The 19,944-nt window shown below is 41.3% G+C and overlaps 1 protein-coding gene across 11 annotated transcripts in view; it reads right to left on the bottom strand.

The window, feature by feature from the left end:
* KALRN (kalirin RhoGEF kinase) overlaps positions 1-19,944 on the bottom strand; it is a 483,534-nt gene that overhangs the window by 162,128 nt on the left and 301,462 nt on the right. For all 11 annotated transcript variants that reach the window (XM_042041538.1, XM_042041539.1, XM_042041542.1 and 8 more), the window contains exons 14-16: positions 19,072-19,246; positions 8,420-8,615; positions 2,654-2,820 (exon numbers count right to left, since the gene is read on the bottom strand). In XM_042041538.1, coding sequence (XP_041897472.1) covers positions 2,654-2,820; positions 8,420-8,615; positions 19,072-19,246 — 538 coding nt within the window. The remainder of the gene's footprint in view (positions 1-2,653; positions 2,821-8,419; positions 8,616-19,071; positions 19,247-19,944) is intronic.

The following is a 19,944-nucleotide window of genomic DNA, read 5'->3' on the forward strand; positions in this document are numbered from 1 at the left end:
AACAACCTGGAAAGCAAGTATAGTGGGACACCTTGAGGATATCTTGGAGCAAATTAGGTCAAGTTCAACAGTTATTAAAAAAAAAAAAAGCCCAAACCATACAAAGATAAATTAAGGGGATAGGGAAGCCAAACAGCTGCAGGCAGAGCATTAGAGTTTGTTTTTTTAAACTGATCTCCACAAATCTATCCTGCTATTACTTTTATGTAAACAGTCCAAGCTCTGTAGTTTCTGTCAGAAATAAGTGGGATCCAAATGAGGGAAAATCAGGCTTGGACAGAATTTTTCTTAATAACAAAGACCTTGTGAATTACTGATCTTTACTATTTCCACGCTAAAGCAGTTCACAGAACATCTCATTTGGAATTGCTCCACTTTAATGGCTCCAAACTTCAATTCATTGTCTTGGCATTCACCCTTGGTGTGTAGGATATAAAGCAGAAATCTCTGGTAAACGAAACTTAAATAGATAGAGACAGTTAAAATACTTTTTATTTCCATGAGCCATTTTATCAAAATGCAAACACATGTACATGTAGAAGCCTTGACCAATTTTACTCTGTCAGCAGAACTTAACACAGCTACAGGAGGTGTCTTGCAACAACCACATCTCAACTCATTCACAAGAGAAAGGGCAATTTGGTAATGAGATCATCCATCATCTCAGATGCACTAAACTGAAAGTGAAGGAAACCTGGACCAGACTGGAGATGAACTACAAGCCAAAATCAATATATTTCCCAATTTTACTAAATGGTTGGGAATATGACTCATCTACAGGAAACCAAATAGAAAGAGGCAAGTTAAAATATTTCTGTGTCCTTTCTAAGGGAGACTGTAGCTGTGGTAATTTATGGGTTAACAAGCAAAGGAGCCCTTAGTATTCAGCTGAACAAATAAAATGTTTTTTCACTACTGGTTTGCTGAGAGGTCACACAATAACAAAGGCTCTGATGGTCCCAAGCTCCGTTAGGGAAATGCTAATTCCAGGCAGCTGTTCTCTCACAGTAAGTACTAGCTCAGTCCTATAACCACTTCCTTTGGGTAGATTTTGGCTGTAAAACAGTTAAGGACCAGCAGGTATTTGATAATAAAGCAAATAACATCAGGCACCTGCAGAAGGTGCTGCACTGCCACTGAATGGCTGCAGGAGCAGCCACAGGGCTGACTGCACTTCATCCTGAGCAAGTGGGCAACCTGCATCTTGAGCTTTTCTGCTACACGTGTAACTCCTCCCAGTTTTCTGTCATAAGTTAAAATGGCTCTGCTTCATCATAAATCTATCATACACACCTCCAAGCTTAGCTAAGCTGTGTATAAGAAACTTCAGGAACCTATAGAAAAAAAAGGATATACTTCATAACCATGTTAAGATAGTGATTGTAAATATCACAGAGTGTTTCTGGGTTTTGCTTGTTTTCTTTTTTAATTCTTTTCAGAAGAAAGCCAAGCAGTCAACAGAGCTCCAGAACTTCATGAGGAGCTGGTCTTCAATAATCACAAATGCAAAATGACCGTATTTTAAAAATAAAAATTAGGAGAGTTCTATGCTACTTTCAGGTAGAGTTGCAAAACATTCACATCAAACTAGACTTTGAAAGAAAATGTATGCACTGGTGTTAATGCTGCCAGCTTTCTGAGTGTGAAGGATTTTTTTTTTTGCCAGCAATGATAAACCAATTCAGCAAAGCACCACTCAGTTATTCTGTCGTCAAAAGTGAGTATTTATGATCATATGTACTGAGCATTCAGAGTGTGTCTGTGTGTATAAGTAAACAAATAAGCAGATAGGTATCTTTCATGAACACCTTGTACTATTTGGACACTCCTCCCAATACCACTCCCAACCCACCTATTTGTATAAGTAAAATGGAAAACTAAATTTTCCATGTGTCTGGAAAAATATTCTTGGTTTTCCTGATGAAATGAAGACCATTCAATTAAAATCCAGACATACACTGGAGTGTGAAGCCACCTATGGGTGAGGAAGCAGGAAGTGTAATGTTATCCTGTGCAGCAAAGTAAAACAAAGAAACATGAGGCATCCAAATTAAATAGTAGGGAAAACCAAGGGAGGCAGAACATGACTGCCTGCACAAGGATAAAATCTGAAAGAAAGGCAGTGTAACAATACAAAGATGGCTAAACAAGTCCTGGGATCTAGAGACCACTGACAGAATTTTTTAAATCACCAGAAGATGTTAAAGATTCCTGCAAGACAACAGATGTATAGCAACAAATGAAAAGGTAAAACTACCATAATGTCATACTTATGTCACAGCTCAGTTGCCTTTGCTTTGGGCCTGTTCTCCACCTCAGTTAAACTCTGGGGCACAAGTCAAATCAGTATATTCCCAGAACACTTGGAGTTTGAGGCTGTTTCTCCAGTTGAGAAGCTACATGGTCAGTTCTGTGCAGAATTCCTGCAACTACTCATGAATTCAAGAACATGCACACTTAGGGGAGCAGAGCCCCTACTCATTTGCAAAGGGCCATTCTGAAACCTGTCAGCAAATCAAGTACTGTTACAGAAAGGGGGATTTAGACTGCTCACCTAAAGGTTTGTCACTTGGCAGACACTGGCTTAGCAGTTTGAATGTCTGTAATGGCTGAAACCTGCCTTAAGCCCCTCATGTGTGGTTAAAACTCTCACCTGCTTGACCTCAGCCTGGAGGTGCCGGAGCTGTAGGCACTGCTCTAACCTCTTGTGAGTTTGGTCAGCATTAAGCTCCAGCTCGTGCTGTTTCTCATGAAGGAATTCCAGCAATTCTTGAACCTGTGTCGCAAGATCAATGTCTTTTTCACAGATCAGCTCAATGCCTGTAACATGCAGAGAGAGAGAGATCATCACACTCACTTGAAATTTCAAATTTGCAGAACTGTAAACCTCAAAATTTTTTGCCACCTAACACAATAATTTACAACTCTGTGAGTAATTCTTTCTCACTTAACTTTCTCACATGTAATTTTTGGCTTTCCCAGTTGCCTACCCTTCATCACTATATTTTTCTACAAAACAGTGTTTCTCTGGTTATCATTGCTCATCTGACTCATTGGCATCTGGCCAGCAGGACATGACTTAAGCACAGTCTTGATCAAAAAACTTGCATGAACATCAAATTTTTAAAAAGACAGAAAAGACCTCCGTGTTTTAGGGTAATTCATAGACTTATACTTTAGAAATGCATGTTGAAAAAAAACCTAGAAGAGAAAAGAGGAAGAAAATAGAAAAGTGAAATATGGGAAGTCAACTCTAGGCACCAGATCTACAGTAGTGCTACAAGTGCGGGGAACTCCATGGTGAAAACTTTTTTCCATCTGGATGCTTGCAGAGGATCATTAACAATGAATTAGTTTAACTCAGAATTTAGTTCTTTCAGGATTATTCCACAGACTGACTTTCATCCAATCCTCACACACCAAAGAGAAGGGGTGTCTTAGTACCACATCCCCCTTCCTTGCATCCTACGTGAACTTGATAAACCCCTCAAAGGCCTAGTCTGATTTCTTTGTCCTGACTTGATCAGGAGATTGAAATAGAGACTTTATGAGATTCTTCCTGCCTCCTGAATGTTTTTTTGACACTGTGAGCCACGTGTGTAGTGGTTATATGACACACAGTGCAGAGCTTCCTTCGGGGTGACACCGGTGTGATTGCGACACTGGGTTCACTACCAGTGCAACAGGGAAGGTTTGGCCTGGAGGAAATATGATGTCATCCCATGTTACTGCAGTCCCTGGGATTGCAAACTAATAAAGACCTGACTCTTCCCTTAGTAAGGTCTACTGGAATTTTGCCATTGGCCTCGAAGCAGGAAGGATAAGGAACCTAATATAAAAACAATGTGATTGCAGTAATGCTGAGAAAACACTGCACTTTCCTCCAAAGCCATTTGATTTCACAGAATAATACAGCATTAAAAAAGAAATGTGTTAATTAGAAGCTGCTGAAAAAAAGACTTGGACACTATTTTTAAAAATCATTTAGAAAGTTGTCTTTACCTCCCCCTCTATCCACCTCAGAGGTTCATGACTTTCATTCAGCGGTATCTACACAGGACAGCACACAAAATAAATATGACCTTATTACTAACCCTATCTCTTTTTCCTGGTTTCTGGTTTTATCAGGAAAAGCACATGTGAATGCAAATGATTGGCTTATTTCCTTTCCCAGCCAAAATAAAACAGTTCCTTCGTTACCAAATAAAATGGAATGGCCCCTGGCTTCCCATTTAAAACTGGAAATTTAATATATGTTTCTATTCTTAGGAGTGAAGTTCCTTTCAATTGCCAGACACCAGGCATTGTTGCTGCAATTAGCATGCATATGGTTCTGTATCCTGAGGACATGATGGATTTTTTTATGCTTGACTTCACCACACCTATTGGATATTAAATGCACAGCTTTCCCTCCTGCACACTCAGCTGGTGCAGTTCTGATCATGCTAACTCATCAGCAGCAACCAGGGAACTGCCTGGGATGCTATCCAAGGGCAGTGTGTGCTCCCCATGATGAATGATCTGCCCTTTCCTGCTTGTCATATGTCACACAGATTTATTCTGCGGTGCCAGTGCATGCAGTGAGAGCACTTTTTCTTCTCAAGTATTGGCTGGCAAAATAGAAAGCCCTGTTTTCCGAATAATTTCATACATATTATCTTTACATTGTGTTCTGACAGCTAGAAAAGCACAGCTGACTTTCTGATAAAATAAACTTGGTTGCCATTTTCTTCTAATGTCTCAAGCAATACAGCAGATGTCAAGTGAATGATATTGAATTGGAAACGTTTTTAAAAAATCCTAAAGGAGAGTACTGAGCCACACTAACTGGCATCCTACAAAACATACATTAGTGACACCTGAACTGCTTGCACTGTGAGGTGCAATTCAGTCTAGGGAAGGGGTATTGCTTTTTAATCTTCACAAAACTCCTCTGAAACTGCTTTAAACCTGCTTTAGCCTGAAACACTAAGAGCCTGTGATAGCAGAGTTTATAGTCTCTTCTTTGCAATATAAACTACAGTTATAATTAACTATAAAGGACGTCACAAACCAAATGAAATAGATTTCTGCTTCCCTTTTAAGCAACGCAACACTTGGAAAAGAGGTGAAAAGTGTTAGCTTGATGACCAGGAAGCAAAAAGACTTTGAATTTTACACATATCAGGTAGTGTCCCCAACTTCAGCTCTACAGTGTATTTCAGGTTTGGCTTAGAAGCAATTTGTCTAAGATAGAAAAAGGGAGCTCTGTAAACCGTTGGAGACTCCCAGCTGGAGGCTCATTATGACAATGATACTGACAATGCAAATGGACTTTAATAATCAAATAAATTTGCATAATCAATTAGCCAGCTATTAAAGTGTAACTGCTTTTAATGCCTAGAATCAGACTAACTAAGGTGCATATGCTAATAAATTACCTGAGAATGTCGTCACCACAGCTTGGGCTCAAGTGGTAAATCACTCCTGAATAATTATCCTAAACTTTCCATGCGAAATGGATTTCTCAGAAATGTCCAAGTTGTCACTTTTGGAAACACCAGGCCCCTTCAACATATTGAGTTAGGCACCCAGAAAACTCAATAAGCATTTCTGAGAGTATTTACCCACATATTTAGCTTTGCTATCAGTGGTAGAGCTATAATCAAACAGGAAAAATAGCAGATAGGTTCCTTGAAATAAAAAGTGCTGGATCATTAAAAACTCCAATCTTGTTGAGAATACTGTTATTATATTCTATACATGCAAAAGTTTCCTGATTGACACAGATTTTAGTGACAATTTGCAAGTACTGCAAAATTTCAGGAAACACAACCTGACTTCCAGATCTTACCTATTCCCCAACAAAAGCAAACATTTCTTTAAAAAATAATTATTCCGATGGTTGAAACAGTCTAATCCAGGATCACTCGCATGTGCTGGAGTAGTGGAAGTGATCACAGGAACATAACCCTGTGCTGGATGGAACTTTGGAAACACTGGACTTGTAGAGATGCCTGATTGCAGAGATACCCTCAATATCCACAGAGTCTGACCTGGTGCATCACAGAACCACCGGATTTATTGTGCCAACATTAGAATGTTCACAGGGATTTCCAGACACTCCACAGCCCAGTAAGGGTCAGTCTGCATCAGACATGCAAAAATCATGGGTGAATGTTTAAAACCTTCTTTTTCTACCTCCACAAGACTTCCAAGTGAAAAAGACATCACAAATGGAAACACCTGGATGTAATTTTATCTGACAGACTTGCTGGCTTAAAGACCTCCAAGCCAAACGACAGAGTGATCAAAATCAAGTCAGTTTCCTGTGTGGCACGTTGAAAAGAATAAAGCTCAAAGAGAGTTACAGGGAAGGGAAGAAACTTGGTCAATTAAGGGTGGTTGGTTAGGTAGAATGGCTCTGGAAAATCACATTTTTTCTGGCTTTATCTTCTGTGGCTGCAACTGAGTTTTGATTGTAGCAGTGGTGACAGTGTACAATAGGCAGCAGCAATAGCATCTGATTTCCCAGAACCCCTGCAAGTTTTCAGCTCTGGCAGTTAAGAATAATCATCCCCTACCCTATGCACTGAATGGCTATGATAAAGGATTCAGGAAGAGGGAGTAAAATTAAATCACTTTTTTATGAAGTAAAACTGTTCTTTATTGAAGCAAGAAGCAGTAGGCTCCCAAGTGCTATGTCTCTCCCTTATTTTTCCATTCTCCCAGCATTTAGCATTCCATGCATAGCAGACATGGCCATTACCTTTGATTAACTGCAGTTACTCTACATCCCCATGGGACTTCTGCTTCCCTGCTTTTGGGAGCAGTGGATTTTTATTGGGTAGGCTTCATAGAAAGTCATCTTAGATAATTCTACAAAAACATTTTAGAAGTCAGTTCATTGAGTTGCTAACCTTTTGTCAGCAAGCCAAAAGAAGTTGTTTCCAACTTCTTGACAAACACAGAATTTATTTATTTTTTATTTTCTAAAATTCAGTCACTGAGGCTCCTGACTGTGCTCTGTTCTGGATCATATTCTTTACCTCCCATGGATTCCTTCAGGATTAAAAAACAGACAAAAGAGCACAAACATCTTAACCAATGTCTTAGGACGAGTTTTCTAACTCAGAAAGCAGGGAGGCTGAAGCACAGGGCCAGGCATTGCGTGGGCACATCCCAGAGAGGCTCACACACGGGTCACAGAATGCACCACATTATCTAGTTCACAACATACTCTTGAAGCAGTCCTCAAGCCGCTGTTGAGTGCAGCCTGCCAAATCAGGCTGGATACTGCCAGATTGTTTTGAAGGTAGGTGCCTAGATGTAAAATGTTTGCCAAAGAATAAAACCATAAAATCCTTTTTATTTCAAATGAGGGAAGGAACAGGAATTGCTCTTGCTTTGCACTCTTTCCAAACGTTTTAGAAGGTTAAAACACTACACAAGTAACATTCACTTCTGGGCTTTATGCAGTGATTAATCTGAATTATGATATTCCTTTTCCAGATGCAAAATGCAAGGATACAAAAATCCTGACTCTTAGGGTGTATTAGAAATAGGATCTTATGCTGAGAAGCAGAGTAAAATCAGAAGACTCCCTATCGAAATGAATCAAGACTTTCATTTAAGAGCACATCTCAAAGGGCTTTTTTACACTCAAGTTGCTACCTTTCACTTTTAAGTGTACTCTGAAAAGGAGAATTCCAGTATGGTTTATCATATTCCCTTTTTACACAAAAAAATTCAAAGTAGAACTGGCTGGAAACAAGAGCTCCATTTCATGACTGGTTTCAAGGCTCTCATATTTGGATTCTTTCCCAGAGGACTCTTGGATAACTATATTCTTTCTCCCCTCGGGCATGTCTGCACCCTGAAATGGGGAACAGGGAAAAGGTCTGAAGAGAATGAAGCCGGCCCAACTGGTCAGTTTGACTCTCACTAAAGTCTATTTGCAGTAAGATTAACAAGCTAAGAAGTCTAGAACAACTAGACTTCATCCAGACCTGAGGTTTGTGACTGCCCAGCTCAAGGATCTGTAGCTCATGACTCTGCAGTGCTTGTTTCTGAGCTGCAGGCAAGGACAAGGAGCTTGTCTTGCCCTCCCCTCTCCATCCAATTTGGAGTCAATCACAAACATCCTGCAGCTGTGAAACTTTCTGAATGAAACTTGAAAGTCAGTTTCATTTCCTCAATGAGTTTCAATCTCAAAGAAACAGCAGGTTTTTACATAAAATCCTGAATCAAAATTCTCAAAACAAGCAGAACAGTTCTGGGAGAGAAGAGACAGGTATTGCCCATACTTACGTTAAAAGCTTATTTATTTGATATGTATTGCAGCATTTTTGCACTGGGGGTCTTGGGCTTTTTCTTGTTTTGTTTTATTTTGTTTTATTTTTTTCTCCAAGTGGAATAGAGACCAAATTGCTCTGCTCACCTGAAGCCTGGACCTCCATAATGTATTGGTGCAAGTCTTGCCCTTGTTGGATGACTTCAAAGGTCATGTTGTTCATGGCCAGTTTCCGCTCAGTGTGCCGCTGCAATCGCTGCTCAGCCAGAGTGAGATCCTCAGTGTTGAAATCATTCATTTGTCTCAGCAGATCTTCATTCCAGGCATCCAGCTCTGCTGTGACCTTCATGGGCAGAAGACAGGCACTGTATTCACTCAGGATGAATGAAATACCTTACTCTCAAACAATGTTTGGACCAGAAAATACTTCACATTTTGACTCTGATCCAGAAACCTTCAAACCACAGCCACAGTACACTCCAGATCCTGCTCAATTAATGATCACACTTCACATTTTTTTTAGGTGAGGATCCATGAAAAGGTTATCAGTCCAACAAAAGCTGTTACCTTCCTTTTCCCTTACACATCCCAAATGACACTGGAAGAGAATACCCACTACATTGTCATTGATGGCAGAAAGACTGTTTCTGAATATAATCAAATTAAATGAAAAAATAACATTTCTGGAATTACAAAGCACCTTGCAAACATGCAATCCCAAAATGGCCTGAATGTTTCTAAAACCATTTTGCAACACACTAAATGTTACATATCACAGATGTAATGCACAACACAGTAACATCACACTCAAGGTTTAGGTGAATCATCTACAGATTCATGAATGGTACCTGGCTGTAACCAAAGACCTGCCAGTAACTCCTGGGAACATGCAAAATCTTCTTTGCTTTCTCTGCTTCCTAATTGTGACACACAGGCCGATTTTAGCAGTCCATTTATTGTATCTTCTGCATTTTACATCTTTCTCCACAGTAGCCAGCTGGTATCAAAGTCCTCCAATTTTGCCTGGGCAATTAAAGTAAGATCTAGTCTCCACCTAAACAGCCCAGTCTCACCTCAACCTAGGTTCTGCTACCGCAGGCAAAAAAGAGAAGAATGTGCTAGTGACAATGAATGAGGGAAGGGGGACAAGGGAAATGGGAATTAAGTCATACAGGGCAGAATACAAGTCTTAGAAGGATTGAAAATTATTAAATAAATGCCTTAATTCTGATTAATAGGTCAATTCCTCATAGCTAGATTCAGGAGAGCTAAAAGTAGGTATCTACATTCCCATTTGTGCACGAAGTGCTCTTCAGGGCCTGTGTGCAGTGAGATACTTAACTTCCTAAGGAACCAAGATTCAAAATATTCCATTCAGCTTTCCTTTCCAGAAAACATACATTATATGCAACACAAGCTTAGGAAGACGACCCAAATGGACCAGCTCTCAGCCGTTCTCACATTAGAATGGACAGGAACGCATAGTTTTGTACTAGAAGGAAAAAGTGCACGTTTTAAGCTCTTTTTTGAGAGAAGCAGAAAAGCAGACTTACTCAATGAAGAACTTGGGACTCAGCTGCAGGGTAGAAGGCAGAGTGTGGCTATCCTGAGGGGCCTCTATTTTTCTTCAGCTTGTTCCTTTGCCCATTCCACTCAATTACCTTTAAATAATAGCTATCTCTACACTGTCTTTGGCCCCATTCCTGACTCCAGCAGCCTCTGATTCATACACATATCACAGCAGGAGTTCCTGGACTGTGGAGACTTATTGGCAGAGTTAACAGTTATGGAAAACTGTCCAAAGTTGATGGTGGAGAAGAGTTTTACTAGATACATTTACATTTAGGGACAGATGCTCAGCTAACAGTAATCAGAACTGAGGTGATCTTGACCTCATTTCAAACTACAAACAACAGAATTAATTCAGAGTGAGAGCAGGTTCCTACAGTCATGACAGGAACACAAAGTTCAATGTAAAATCTCTTCTGCTATGTCTAATGGAAAATCACGTGACATAAATGAATCAGAAGAACTTTCTCTTGGTAACTTCTCCACTTGGCTGCAGAAAGGACACTGATCAGCACTGCTTTTATTGTTAAATCTACAATAATTTCCATCCCAGCACTGGGAAATGGTTCTTCCTGACCATACTGGTTTTTGCCCCTAAGCCCTGAGCGTCCAAGACAGGTCTGCAGCAGAGAGGAATCTGCAAACACTCAGGAGAAGGGTGGCTCCCAGAAAACCAGTGCAGTTCATGCTTGTGGCAGCAACCAGCTTTCACCAGGCTACACACACAGAAGGAGCTGCACCTAAACTTCTACCTGTCCCTTGTGGACAATGGAGCTTAAAGGGTTTTTGCTCCATTATCCACACTCCCCAGATCACATCAGTGTTCCAACTAAAGAGGAAAGGATGGTACAAGGCAGTGAGGACACAAGCTGATAAACAATGCGGGATGCAAGGCCAGCCCGTCGTGCTCCATGTCACATTGTCAGGGCCAGGAACAGAGGCTCAGCCTGCACCTGAGCAGCTCTAGACAGTCAGACACGTCCAGCAGTGACAAAGCTGTCAGAGTGAGTGCCAGCTCTGCCAGGCCAAGAGCACGGCCACCAGTAGAGGGAAGCAGCCTTTGAGTGGGGGCTGATGAAGGAGTGACAGTCATCCGTGTGCTGGGTCAGGGGAAGAGAGGAAGGAATCAGGCACAGCAAGAGGTGGAACAACATCAAATTTCTCAGGCTAAGTGGGTACAGGAAGGCTGGGTACATTGCTCTGAGTAACAAACAGATGGCTAGCAGGGAATCTAATGCACACTAAGGCAAGAAGCAATAGCAGGGCTATGATAACAACCTAGGTTTCCTGAATCCCAATCTGGTGCCCTATTCCAGAGTCCATGCTGCTTTACATATCTCATTAAGACATTTCCTTTTCTGTCTGTACAGACAATGCCTCAAAATCCCAGCATTTTCTGTACTTCAAACAGGACCGTTTAGAAATGGTGCCAGAGTCTGGATCTACTGGTTTGCTTTGGGTACAGGGAAAATGATTTCTTTTTCTTGAGGAATAAGATGTAATTAGGCAGCTCTGTTAACTACAGTCATATATTTTTCAAGTCCAAAAATTGGATGCTTTCACAGATTAGTCAGGCCTTGATATCTCTGATAAAACTTGGACTGCATCAAACAGAAGTGTCCTGTCCTCTAAGCTGTGGCAAGACCCAATTGCACTGGCCCTGTATCAGGAATTCTCTCATAAATGAGGGTCACTTGGCCATGAACTTGTTTTATTCCCTTTTGACAAAGAAGAATGGCTGATTAGTTTACCCTGTTCATGTGCTAGTTTTTTGGTGGGAAGAACTGACAGTGCTTTTTGTTTTATTCACTTTACTTCCCAGTGTTTGTGATTCTAAATAGACCTCAGCAACCTTCACATGCAGTGAGAGAAGGGAAGCCCTGCTGTAATAGAAGACCTGAGCTCTGCTCTGTTCTGCTGTGGCTTGAGAAAGAAATTGTACCAAAGCAAAAGGGTTGTGGGAGCAGCAAGAGCAGCAGTGCACAGGTCTACACTAGCACAGGCAGCAGCCTCATCCCCTGGTTCCCACACTGTTCCAAGGAAAGCTGCACATACGACTCATTGTCAGCCACACTTCAGCCAACTCCTTGGAACGAGCCACCCTCCTTTTTTGTGGGTCATACAAGGTCAGTGGCCAAGAAACAGCTTCCTAGTACTAAAGGAAGGTCAAATGATCCAGGAGTACTGAGAGAAAGACATGACAAAGCTGTTGATTCCAATGAGCTTAGGAAGCACATTTTGTAATTCTTCGTCTGAAACAGACGCTCCTGCTGCCACGATGACAGGAGGAGAAGCAATGCTGGCAGTGAACCCACTCTAGCATGAAGTGAGATATCTGAGATATCCTTATCAGAGAAATGGAGGAAGCATGTGAGCAAATGCTGGGTCTGTGTGAGCTCCATGAGACCACCACAAAGCAATTATGGATATATAGACTATGGCAGCCAGGTCTGTTTTCCAGGCAGACACAGTGACCACAGTCTAGACCACATGGTCTTTAGGCAGGAATCCTCCTAAAGCAGCAATTTAATATATCCAAATTCCCACTGCTGCAATACTGCTGCATTTGCTACCTCCTGGATTTATCATGTTGCAACACCAGCAGGAGATGTGACCAAATGGAGAGGGACATGTTCTCCAGTCCTGGAGAACAATGAGAGGTATAGAGAAGAGACACACAGGTGAAAAGTAGTAGCATTAATAATAGCAACAATAGGAGCAGTCCAGGCAGCTCATGCCTACCTTGTAGCTTGTTTGTGAGTTAGGCCAAAGAGCCTGCCAGAGCTGCAGCAGCTGCTGTACAGGCAATTGTACATCTCCAATAAGTTATCTAAATCCTTAAGTATACATTTTTTATGCTGCTGCTGCTGCTGAGATTTTCTACAAAATGGTGCTTCTGAGCCTTGAATGCTGCTTGTTTAGCCTTAATTCAGTGTTCAACACCTAAAGTCATGTTGTTTAGTGGCAACCCGAAAATTTTGTTTGCCAGTTGAAGGAGGTGGAGAGGGGAAGTGAGGAATGAAGTGAAAGAAGATAAATGCTATATGGAAAATGAATCACATAGGAGCTGATATTCTGAAGTATGGGCTGAGGAAGGGCATATGAGGAGGAGGGAAAAACGCTCTATCATGGGAGCACAAGCTATCGACACAAAGAGAGTGGGCTTGAGAGGGATCTAAAATAAAGATGCCTGCAAAGAATAAGCAAATGTAGGAGGCAGGTTGCAACAAAAATTGATGGTGCCAGTAGGAAGAGAAGCAAAGGTGAGAAGAGTGGGTAGAGCATGGGGGTGAGCCAGGACACGAAGAACAGTCACACAGGCACAGAGCAGATCTGTACTGAAAAGGCAAGATCTAGCTCAACTCAAGAGAAAAAAAGTAACAGCCATACAGCTGTGATTAACAGAGTGAGGATGGATGAGATGAGAGGTAAGATTTGATCCAGGAAGGAATAAAAAAATATTCCAACTCCTGGATGCAGAGGGATCGTCTGTGAGTGCAGAAAGAAAGGAATTATAATAGAGTTGGTGAGACCAGAACTCTAAGGCACACACCAGAGATTGGGCACCAGGAATACCAAGGGCAGCAGCATTCAGAGCAGGCTGAAGGAGCAGAGGGCTGGATGCAACGGTGTAAGTGGGTCCAGGAACGGACTAAGATAGGAAAGGGTAAATTGAACTGTCACTTCTACAGATCATACAAGCAGTGAGTTTGCTGTTCCTCTTTCTCAGGCCTTGGTTTTGGCTGATGCTGTGCAAAATGACAACACTGTCGCCCCAATTTTTTGACAACAGACAGAGATGCCGCACTGGCTTAGTGGGGACTTGAGCCACTGAAGTGTGAAAGGACTGTCACAGTGATGATTCTGCTCTGGTGCTTTTGACTCCTTTGAATCCCAAAAATATCTGGAGCAACAATGGAATTCATCTCCAAAACCCAGGGTGCCCAGAACAGCTTAGAGCATTCCTTTTCTTAAAATGAAGTGACATGCAGTTGGAAAACTTGGCATACATGGAAAAGAGAAACAAAAGCTCAATAAGCATGAAACATTACAGGATTCCAGCTTATGAACAGAACAGGCTGAATTTTTTTCACCATTCTTTCTTTCAAATCTATCTCAAAATCACTGTAACACTTATTTCTAATAAAGAAGTTCATACCTGGGTGTCAGCTCTTAGTCAGTGAGGGGGCTACAAAACATCTTGTACCCTCATGCAGGCAGCTAATGCTCTTGAAAGGTTCTGCTAGTGTTATAAAGCTGGAATGGGATGCTCGAATGAGTTGTAAGTAACAGTGAAATGAGCTGCCGTGAAAGCTGCCTCCTGTTTCCTCCTAAACTCATGCTCAGGGATGGCTGTGAACAGCCAGAAGAGCCAGCAAGAGAAACCAAGACTGAAAATTTTAATTAGCAGGTGAAACAGAGCCAAAGAAATTGATGGGGGAAAATTAGATGTCCAGCAGGTGAAGATTTTAGTCATCATGGGGTTTTTCGAAATATAACAAACTGCACACAAGATCCAATTTACACTGTACTGTGGGAACCCCCTTAATCCCTCCCAGGACTGTCCTGGTGTAGGAACCACATCATTCTAAGACACAGAACACAGGTTCTGTCTAGCATTGCACATTGTAGGAAAAGAAACAATACATGCAAGGGAAGGAGCTGGACACTTCTGGGAAAGGGAGAAGGAAGTTTCTTTTGAGGTAACCAACAAATGCTGCTGGACACATATTGGCTGAGATCATTCCTGTGCACAGTCATAGCATTTTATAGAGGCCTACAGGTGAATTTGATAATCTCTCTACAAAAGCTTTAAAGGAAAAATACGCAGAAAGACTTTGCATGGCAGTAATTTTTTAGGGGGTGCAACTCAGTGCATTTTACCATTTGGTTCTTACACATTTACTCAGCATTTTGCTGTACATTCGCAGTCACTCAAATAATGGTTAATAAGCCTCTGAATTGCTATTCCTGAAGCAAAGGACAAAGTATACTTGACAGAGCTTCCTGAGGATAGAACTCTGGAGCAAGACTGTGCTTCATATGTGTAATACACTCAGCGTGGTGCCAACACTGCTGCTGATGTCTGCCAGCCCTCAGCCCTCCAGCCTTACTCCCGATTTCCTCGCAGCAGATCAGCTACCACATTCACATTCCATGAAATCTCCCGAGTTACCTGGCGGGCTGCACAAACTCAACTGAAGTCAGTATCATACAGAAAGACCAACCATATAATCCCAATGATCCCATCTTGTTTTGAAACGTGCAGTGGCTTGGTAAAGGAATAAAACATATCAGGCATCAGAGTTGGACACGTTTCCTAAATAAAAGATGGGCTGTCATTTTGTGGTGTTAAAATTTAGGGCAGAACAGCCTCCCATAGGGACAGCCAGGCTCTCTCATGTTTCTGTTATGTCTGTTTCTAGGTGTTGCCATAGTTGGGATTTCATAACTTAACCCAAGAATCCAGAGTGTAAATATCAGTCAATATAATGAGATTAAGGCAAGAAAGAACAGGCAGCTCATGCGATGGGCCTGTGGGTTTGTACCCAAATTCATATCTGCCAAACCTGCCATGACTCCAGGACAACACAAAAGCTGCCTGTGAGGCTTAGAAGTCCTTAAAAGTCCTAAATGAACACAGCTGGCCTGGCCTGCCCTGCCGAAGAAATGGGCAGGTGGCTTCTCTTAAAGGAAAGCATTTTTCCCGAAGATAAAACGCAACAATAGTTGACAGGTTTTACTGAAGTATAAGATCAATAATGCCAAAATAGATGGAAATAAGTGTTGCTTGTGCAGTAATCATTAATCCTGAAGTCTGTCTGGACTCCAAACTTCTGTCAAGAAGCAAAGATTATAGAAAATCTCAAAAACCAGGAGGGCTACAAAACAGATGGACACAGTGTAAGTTTAGGAAGGTGCCAGAGGAACGGGTTATGTGATCTGTGGCACAAATTTCGGTATCTGGGGAGAACAGACAAAGCAGGGAAGTTTCCAAAGAACAAAAGGCAGACACTTCCTAAACAAAAAGGCAAATCACTCATTTGCCATTTGTGAATTTTTAAAAATCCTAATACTTTGTCTGCTTTATTAATTAGAAAGGAGAGAGAGCAGCCAGGAAAATTAACAGAATTGAAAATGTTCAGTACCAAAACTGGATGGAAAGAGAAAACATGAGATGTAAATGTTCTCTGAGGCTGAGCTCTAACGTGCAGCCTTCCCTAAAGCTGTTGGAAGCAGATTGACTCCCACAGCTGCATCCCTCTGGCTTCCACTAGAGAGATGCAAATCTTCCTCTCGCCAGAGCTGCCAGGGAAGGGACCTCATCTCAAGGGATTCCCTGGAGCACAAGAACCAACAGACCCAAATAACAGACCTAAGAAGGAAAAATTGGAAACTTGGGGCTTAACAAGGCAGAAGCAGCGATGAGGAGAAAAGTGTTCAAGTTTGGGAAGAGGAGGAGGAGGGCCCACACTCTGCAGGCAGTTTGTGTGAGCGCAGGGAGGATTAACGCAGCTGCAGCAGGTAGAAGTCTTTCACTAAGGTTGTGCTCAATATGGCTCTGCTCTTTAGACAGATGGAAGGGGGCTTATCTAGACTAGAAAAGGAGAAATTCATTTGACAATCAATCATACTGGTACACATTATTTCACTATTCTTAATCTATGCAGGATCTAGGCTATTACGGAAAATTAAAACCTAAATACATTTCCAGTCATAGCTCAAGCTACTTGTCTTTAGTAGCAAAAAATACTTAATTTCCTGTTTTAAATGTCATCATCTTTTCCCCTCAATAGCTGGGAAGAGTCAACCATTAGAAATACTACACGCTTTTAAATTATGGTGATGAAAAAATCTCTTTGTTTCTCAACAATGGCATGAGATAATTCTGTTAATTCTTGTAACAGTTTCCTACTGACTTGGAATCTTTATTACACAGCTGAGGCAACTGACTGAAATCTACTTTCTAAGCACCATTACTGTGTCAATTTGAGCCAATTCAGCTGTTGTTTGAAATGCATAGCATACATGTGTTACTTAACGTTTTATTTTAAACTGCCTTTGTTTTATTATCCCTCAAACTGCCTTTCTTCTTTAAGTACTAACTGTACTTACAGGGTTTAAGATGCTGACCTGGATATATTTTTCACCATGTTTTCAGTAGAAATTGTCACAATTATTCTAAAACAAAAAATATTTTTCTGAGAGAGGGAGCTTTCTAAATAAAATCATCTGCCCATAGACTCTCTATGAAACATACTCCCAGATCTCCCTGTAATATTAATCTTGCAGAGGGAATTCAGATGTTCATTTGATAAAAAAAATAGCAAATCTACACTGACAACTAAGTGGTGACTTTCTTTAAAATCCTTTCTAGCTAATCTGATTTTAGAAGACTCTGAAGCACATTTCCAATTTTAAATATCTTAATGTATCACAGCCATTCCATTCTGTGAATATAGAGAAGTAGGATCTATGCAGAAGCAAATCAGAGGTATCCACAAAGCATTCCCATTTTGGTATCCCATCTGGAGGGGAACAGTGTAAGTTACATCCTCTCCTGATGCCTCGGTTGCCCCATCAGTAAAGTAATGCCTGGTGGTGACACTCTTTGATTGAAAGACTATTTAGAAAGAAAAGTAATTTAGCACAATGATTTGTTTTAATTTTTAAAAAAGATTTTTACTTAAATCAGCACCATTATAGATTCAGACCTTGAATCTGCAGTGAAACAGGCTGAGACCTTAATGCATAACTCACATGGGTTCACCACATACTGCCTACAAACACATTTGGGTGTTCCAGAAGCACATATTGGTTGTCTCTATTTTTTTTCTTCATTTTTGAAAACACAGGTGCCATGTATAGGTATGTTCAAGTACAGCATTCACACCCATTTACATCTTTAGAGTAAAACTCTCAATTATTCAGCATCTGCCACACCACATATATCAAAGTATCCTCTATTTAAACATAGGAGGTGACATACTTTGCTGGAAGAGCAGTATCTGATATGAAATAAATACATTTATATTTACATACACAACCAAAGAATACTGCCTCTCAATAGCAAGGAGGCTGCATATAACTGGTGAGTAAAGGAAACTATTCCAATTTACATAATTAACAAGCACTGTAGGACAGACTGCAGTGAAATACCTCACCGTGCAGTTGCAACAGACAAGCTCAGATACTCCTCACTGATTCCTATCTCTGGCATTCAGCTATAGAACAGGACACCTTTTAGGAAACAGGACACCTGTTTCCTGCCTTTTATTCCACTATAATTCATCATGCCATGTCTTAAACACAAAATGTAATGTGGCATTCTAAACCTCCCATTAGTTACCAGCACCCACCTTGACAGTATGCAGGGATTTACCAGCAATACCTTCAGGAAGGTATCATCCTCAAACACTTACACGTGCTCCCTGAACTAAACAAGCACCAGGGGGATACAGCAGGAGGAACACGTCCCAGGAAAGGACACAAGCACTGACATGAGTCTCATGGACTTTGTGTACAAGTTAACATACATTTTGTTCTTTTTTCATCATGTCCTATCAGAACTACAGTAAGTAATTACTGAGATTGGCTGGAGTCTCTTCAAAATTTCTCAGTCCAAGAATACCCCAATTATTAATGTTTTGATGAATTTTCCATCCAGTGCTTTTGATTCCAAAACATAAGTTCAAAACACAACTGACGGACCTTTTTTGCATGAAGACATAAAATGTACTTTAACTTTCCCCTCTAATATTCTTTTCCTTTTTAAATAAATCCACTGTAATGTCTGAAAAGCCCACCTTTTAAATATCCTTTCCTTTTATGCATAACAGTTTTCACTCTGTGGTTTAAAGACAGGCATGTATCTGTATCTGAAGAGACAAACCTCACTGATAAGTGACACACGACTTTCAAATCCTTAAGTGACTCATGTCAACAGAGAGTTATAACAGGCATCTCATAAAGCTTCTCTGCAAAGCAGGCAGATTCTCAGTATAGTCAGCTAAGCACCCATGCACCTATTTCAGTGCATTCTGGCAGTTTATCCTAAAGTATACTTTAGGTCCAACAGTCTGAATTAAAGAATGGTTGTAAATTGCTCTCCCCCTCACTGGACAGCTGAGCACAAACAAACAGCTCGAGACATACCCTCAGAGGCTATGTTCACGTGTCCTCTCTCTCCCACATCTCCCCCCTGCCTAGGTCATGCAGCCAGCTCTTACCTCAATGGTGTACTGCTCAAAAATCCGGAGCCGAAGGAAAATGTCTAGCTTAATCTTCCTCTCATGGAAGAGCTCTTCCATCTGTACCTGGGCCTCGTCGAGCTGCTGAAGGACAGATTCAATGTGGCTGATGGAACTGTTGTGGGGGGTCTTGTTGTTGGAAACAGCAGAGTCCCTGTAGCAAGGCAGAGAGCAGGGTTAAAGCCGAGCTGTGAGGCAGGCAAAAGAGCAAGAACTACACATCTGTGATTCTGTGTGCTGCTGAGGAGAAAACCCAAGCACAAAGGGCTGAGGGAATGTGTGTGCAACACTCATCTCCTCTAGTTGCTGAAATCCTCCTGCTCCTGAGCTCGGCACAAAGTTTGAGCAGGGGGATCATCCTTTTTTGTGTGGTGACACTGTGACCTTACACACTTGGGAGGGGCAGGGGAAGAGATGGCACATCAATTTCAATGGCTCTCTTGAGGAGACTGGCAGGCAATCACCTTTAATGCTACAGGGTCACCTGTTCCTGCCTATACTCACATCAGCCACCTGGACCTTTACAAGTTAATTTCCTGCATTACCTTATTACTTACAGGCTAATTGAATTAGCATGATGAGTATTTGAGACCAATGGCTAGGGATGCCTTGATATCCTCTGGATTACGTAGTACAGAAATGGATACAGAATACAGTGCAAAAAAACCGCAACACACCTTTCCAACACTCCAAGAGAGATTCTGACTTGTCTTTTCACTGGAAAAGTGAAATGAGATGTGACTGTGGCAGGTCAGATACTGCTCCAGTTAACATTTTCCATTTACAAGCAGCAGAAGGGAGCAGACCTTTTAACTGGTGGGCCAGGGCCAAGGGGGAATTTGCTGTTCTTGA

The sequence above is a fragment of the Corvus kubaryi genome, unplaced genomic scaffold (assembly GCF_017639235.1).
Source record: "Corvus kubaryi isolate FWS band 111438036 unplaced genomic scaffold, C.kubaryi_AGA036_p1.0 37396, whole genome shotgun sequence".
NCBI lineage: Eukaryota > Metazoa > Chordata > Aves > Passeriformes > Corvidae > Corvus > Corvus kubaryi.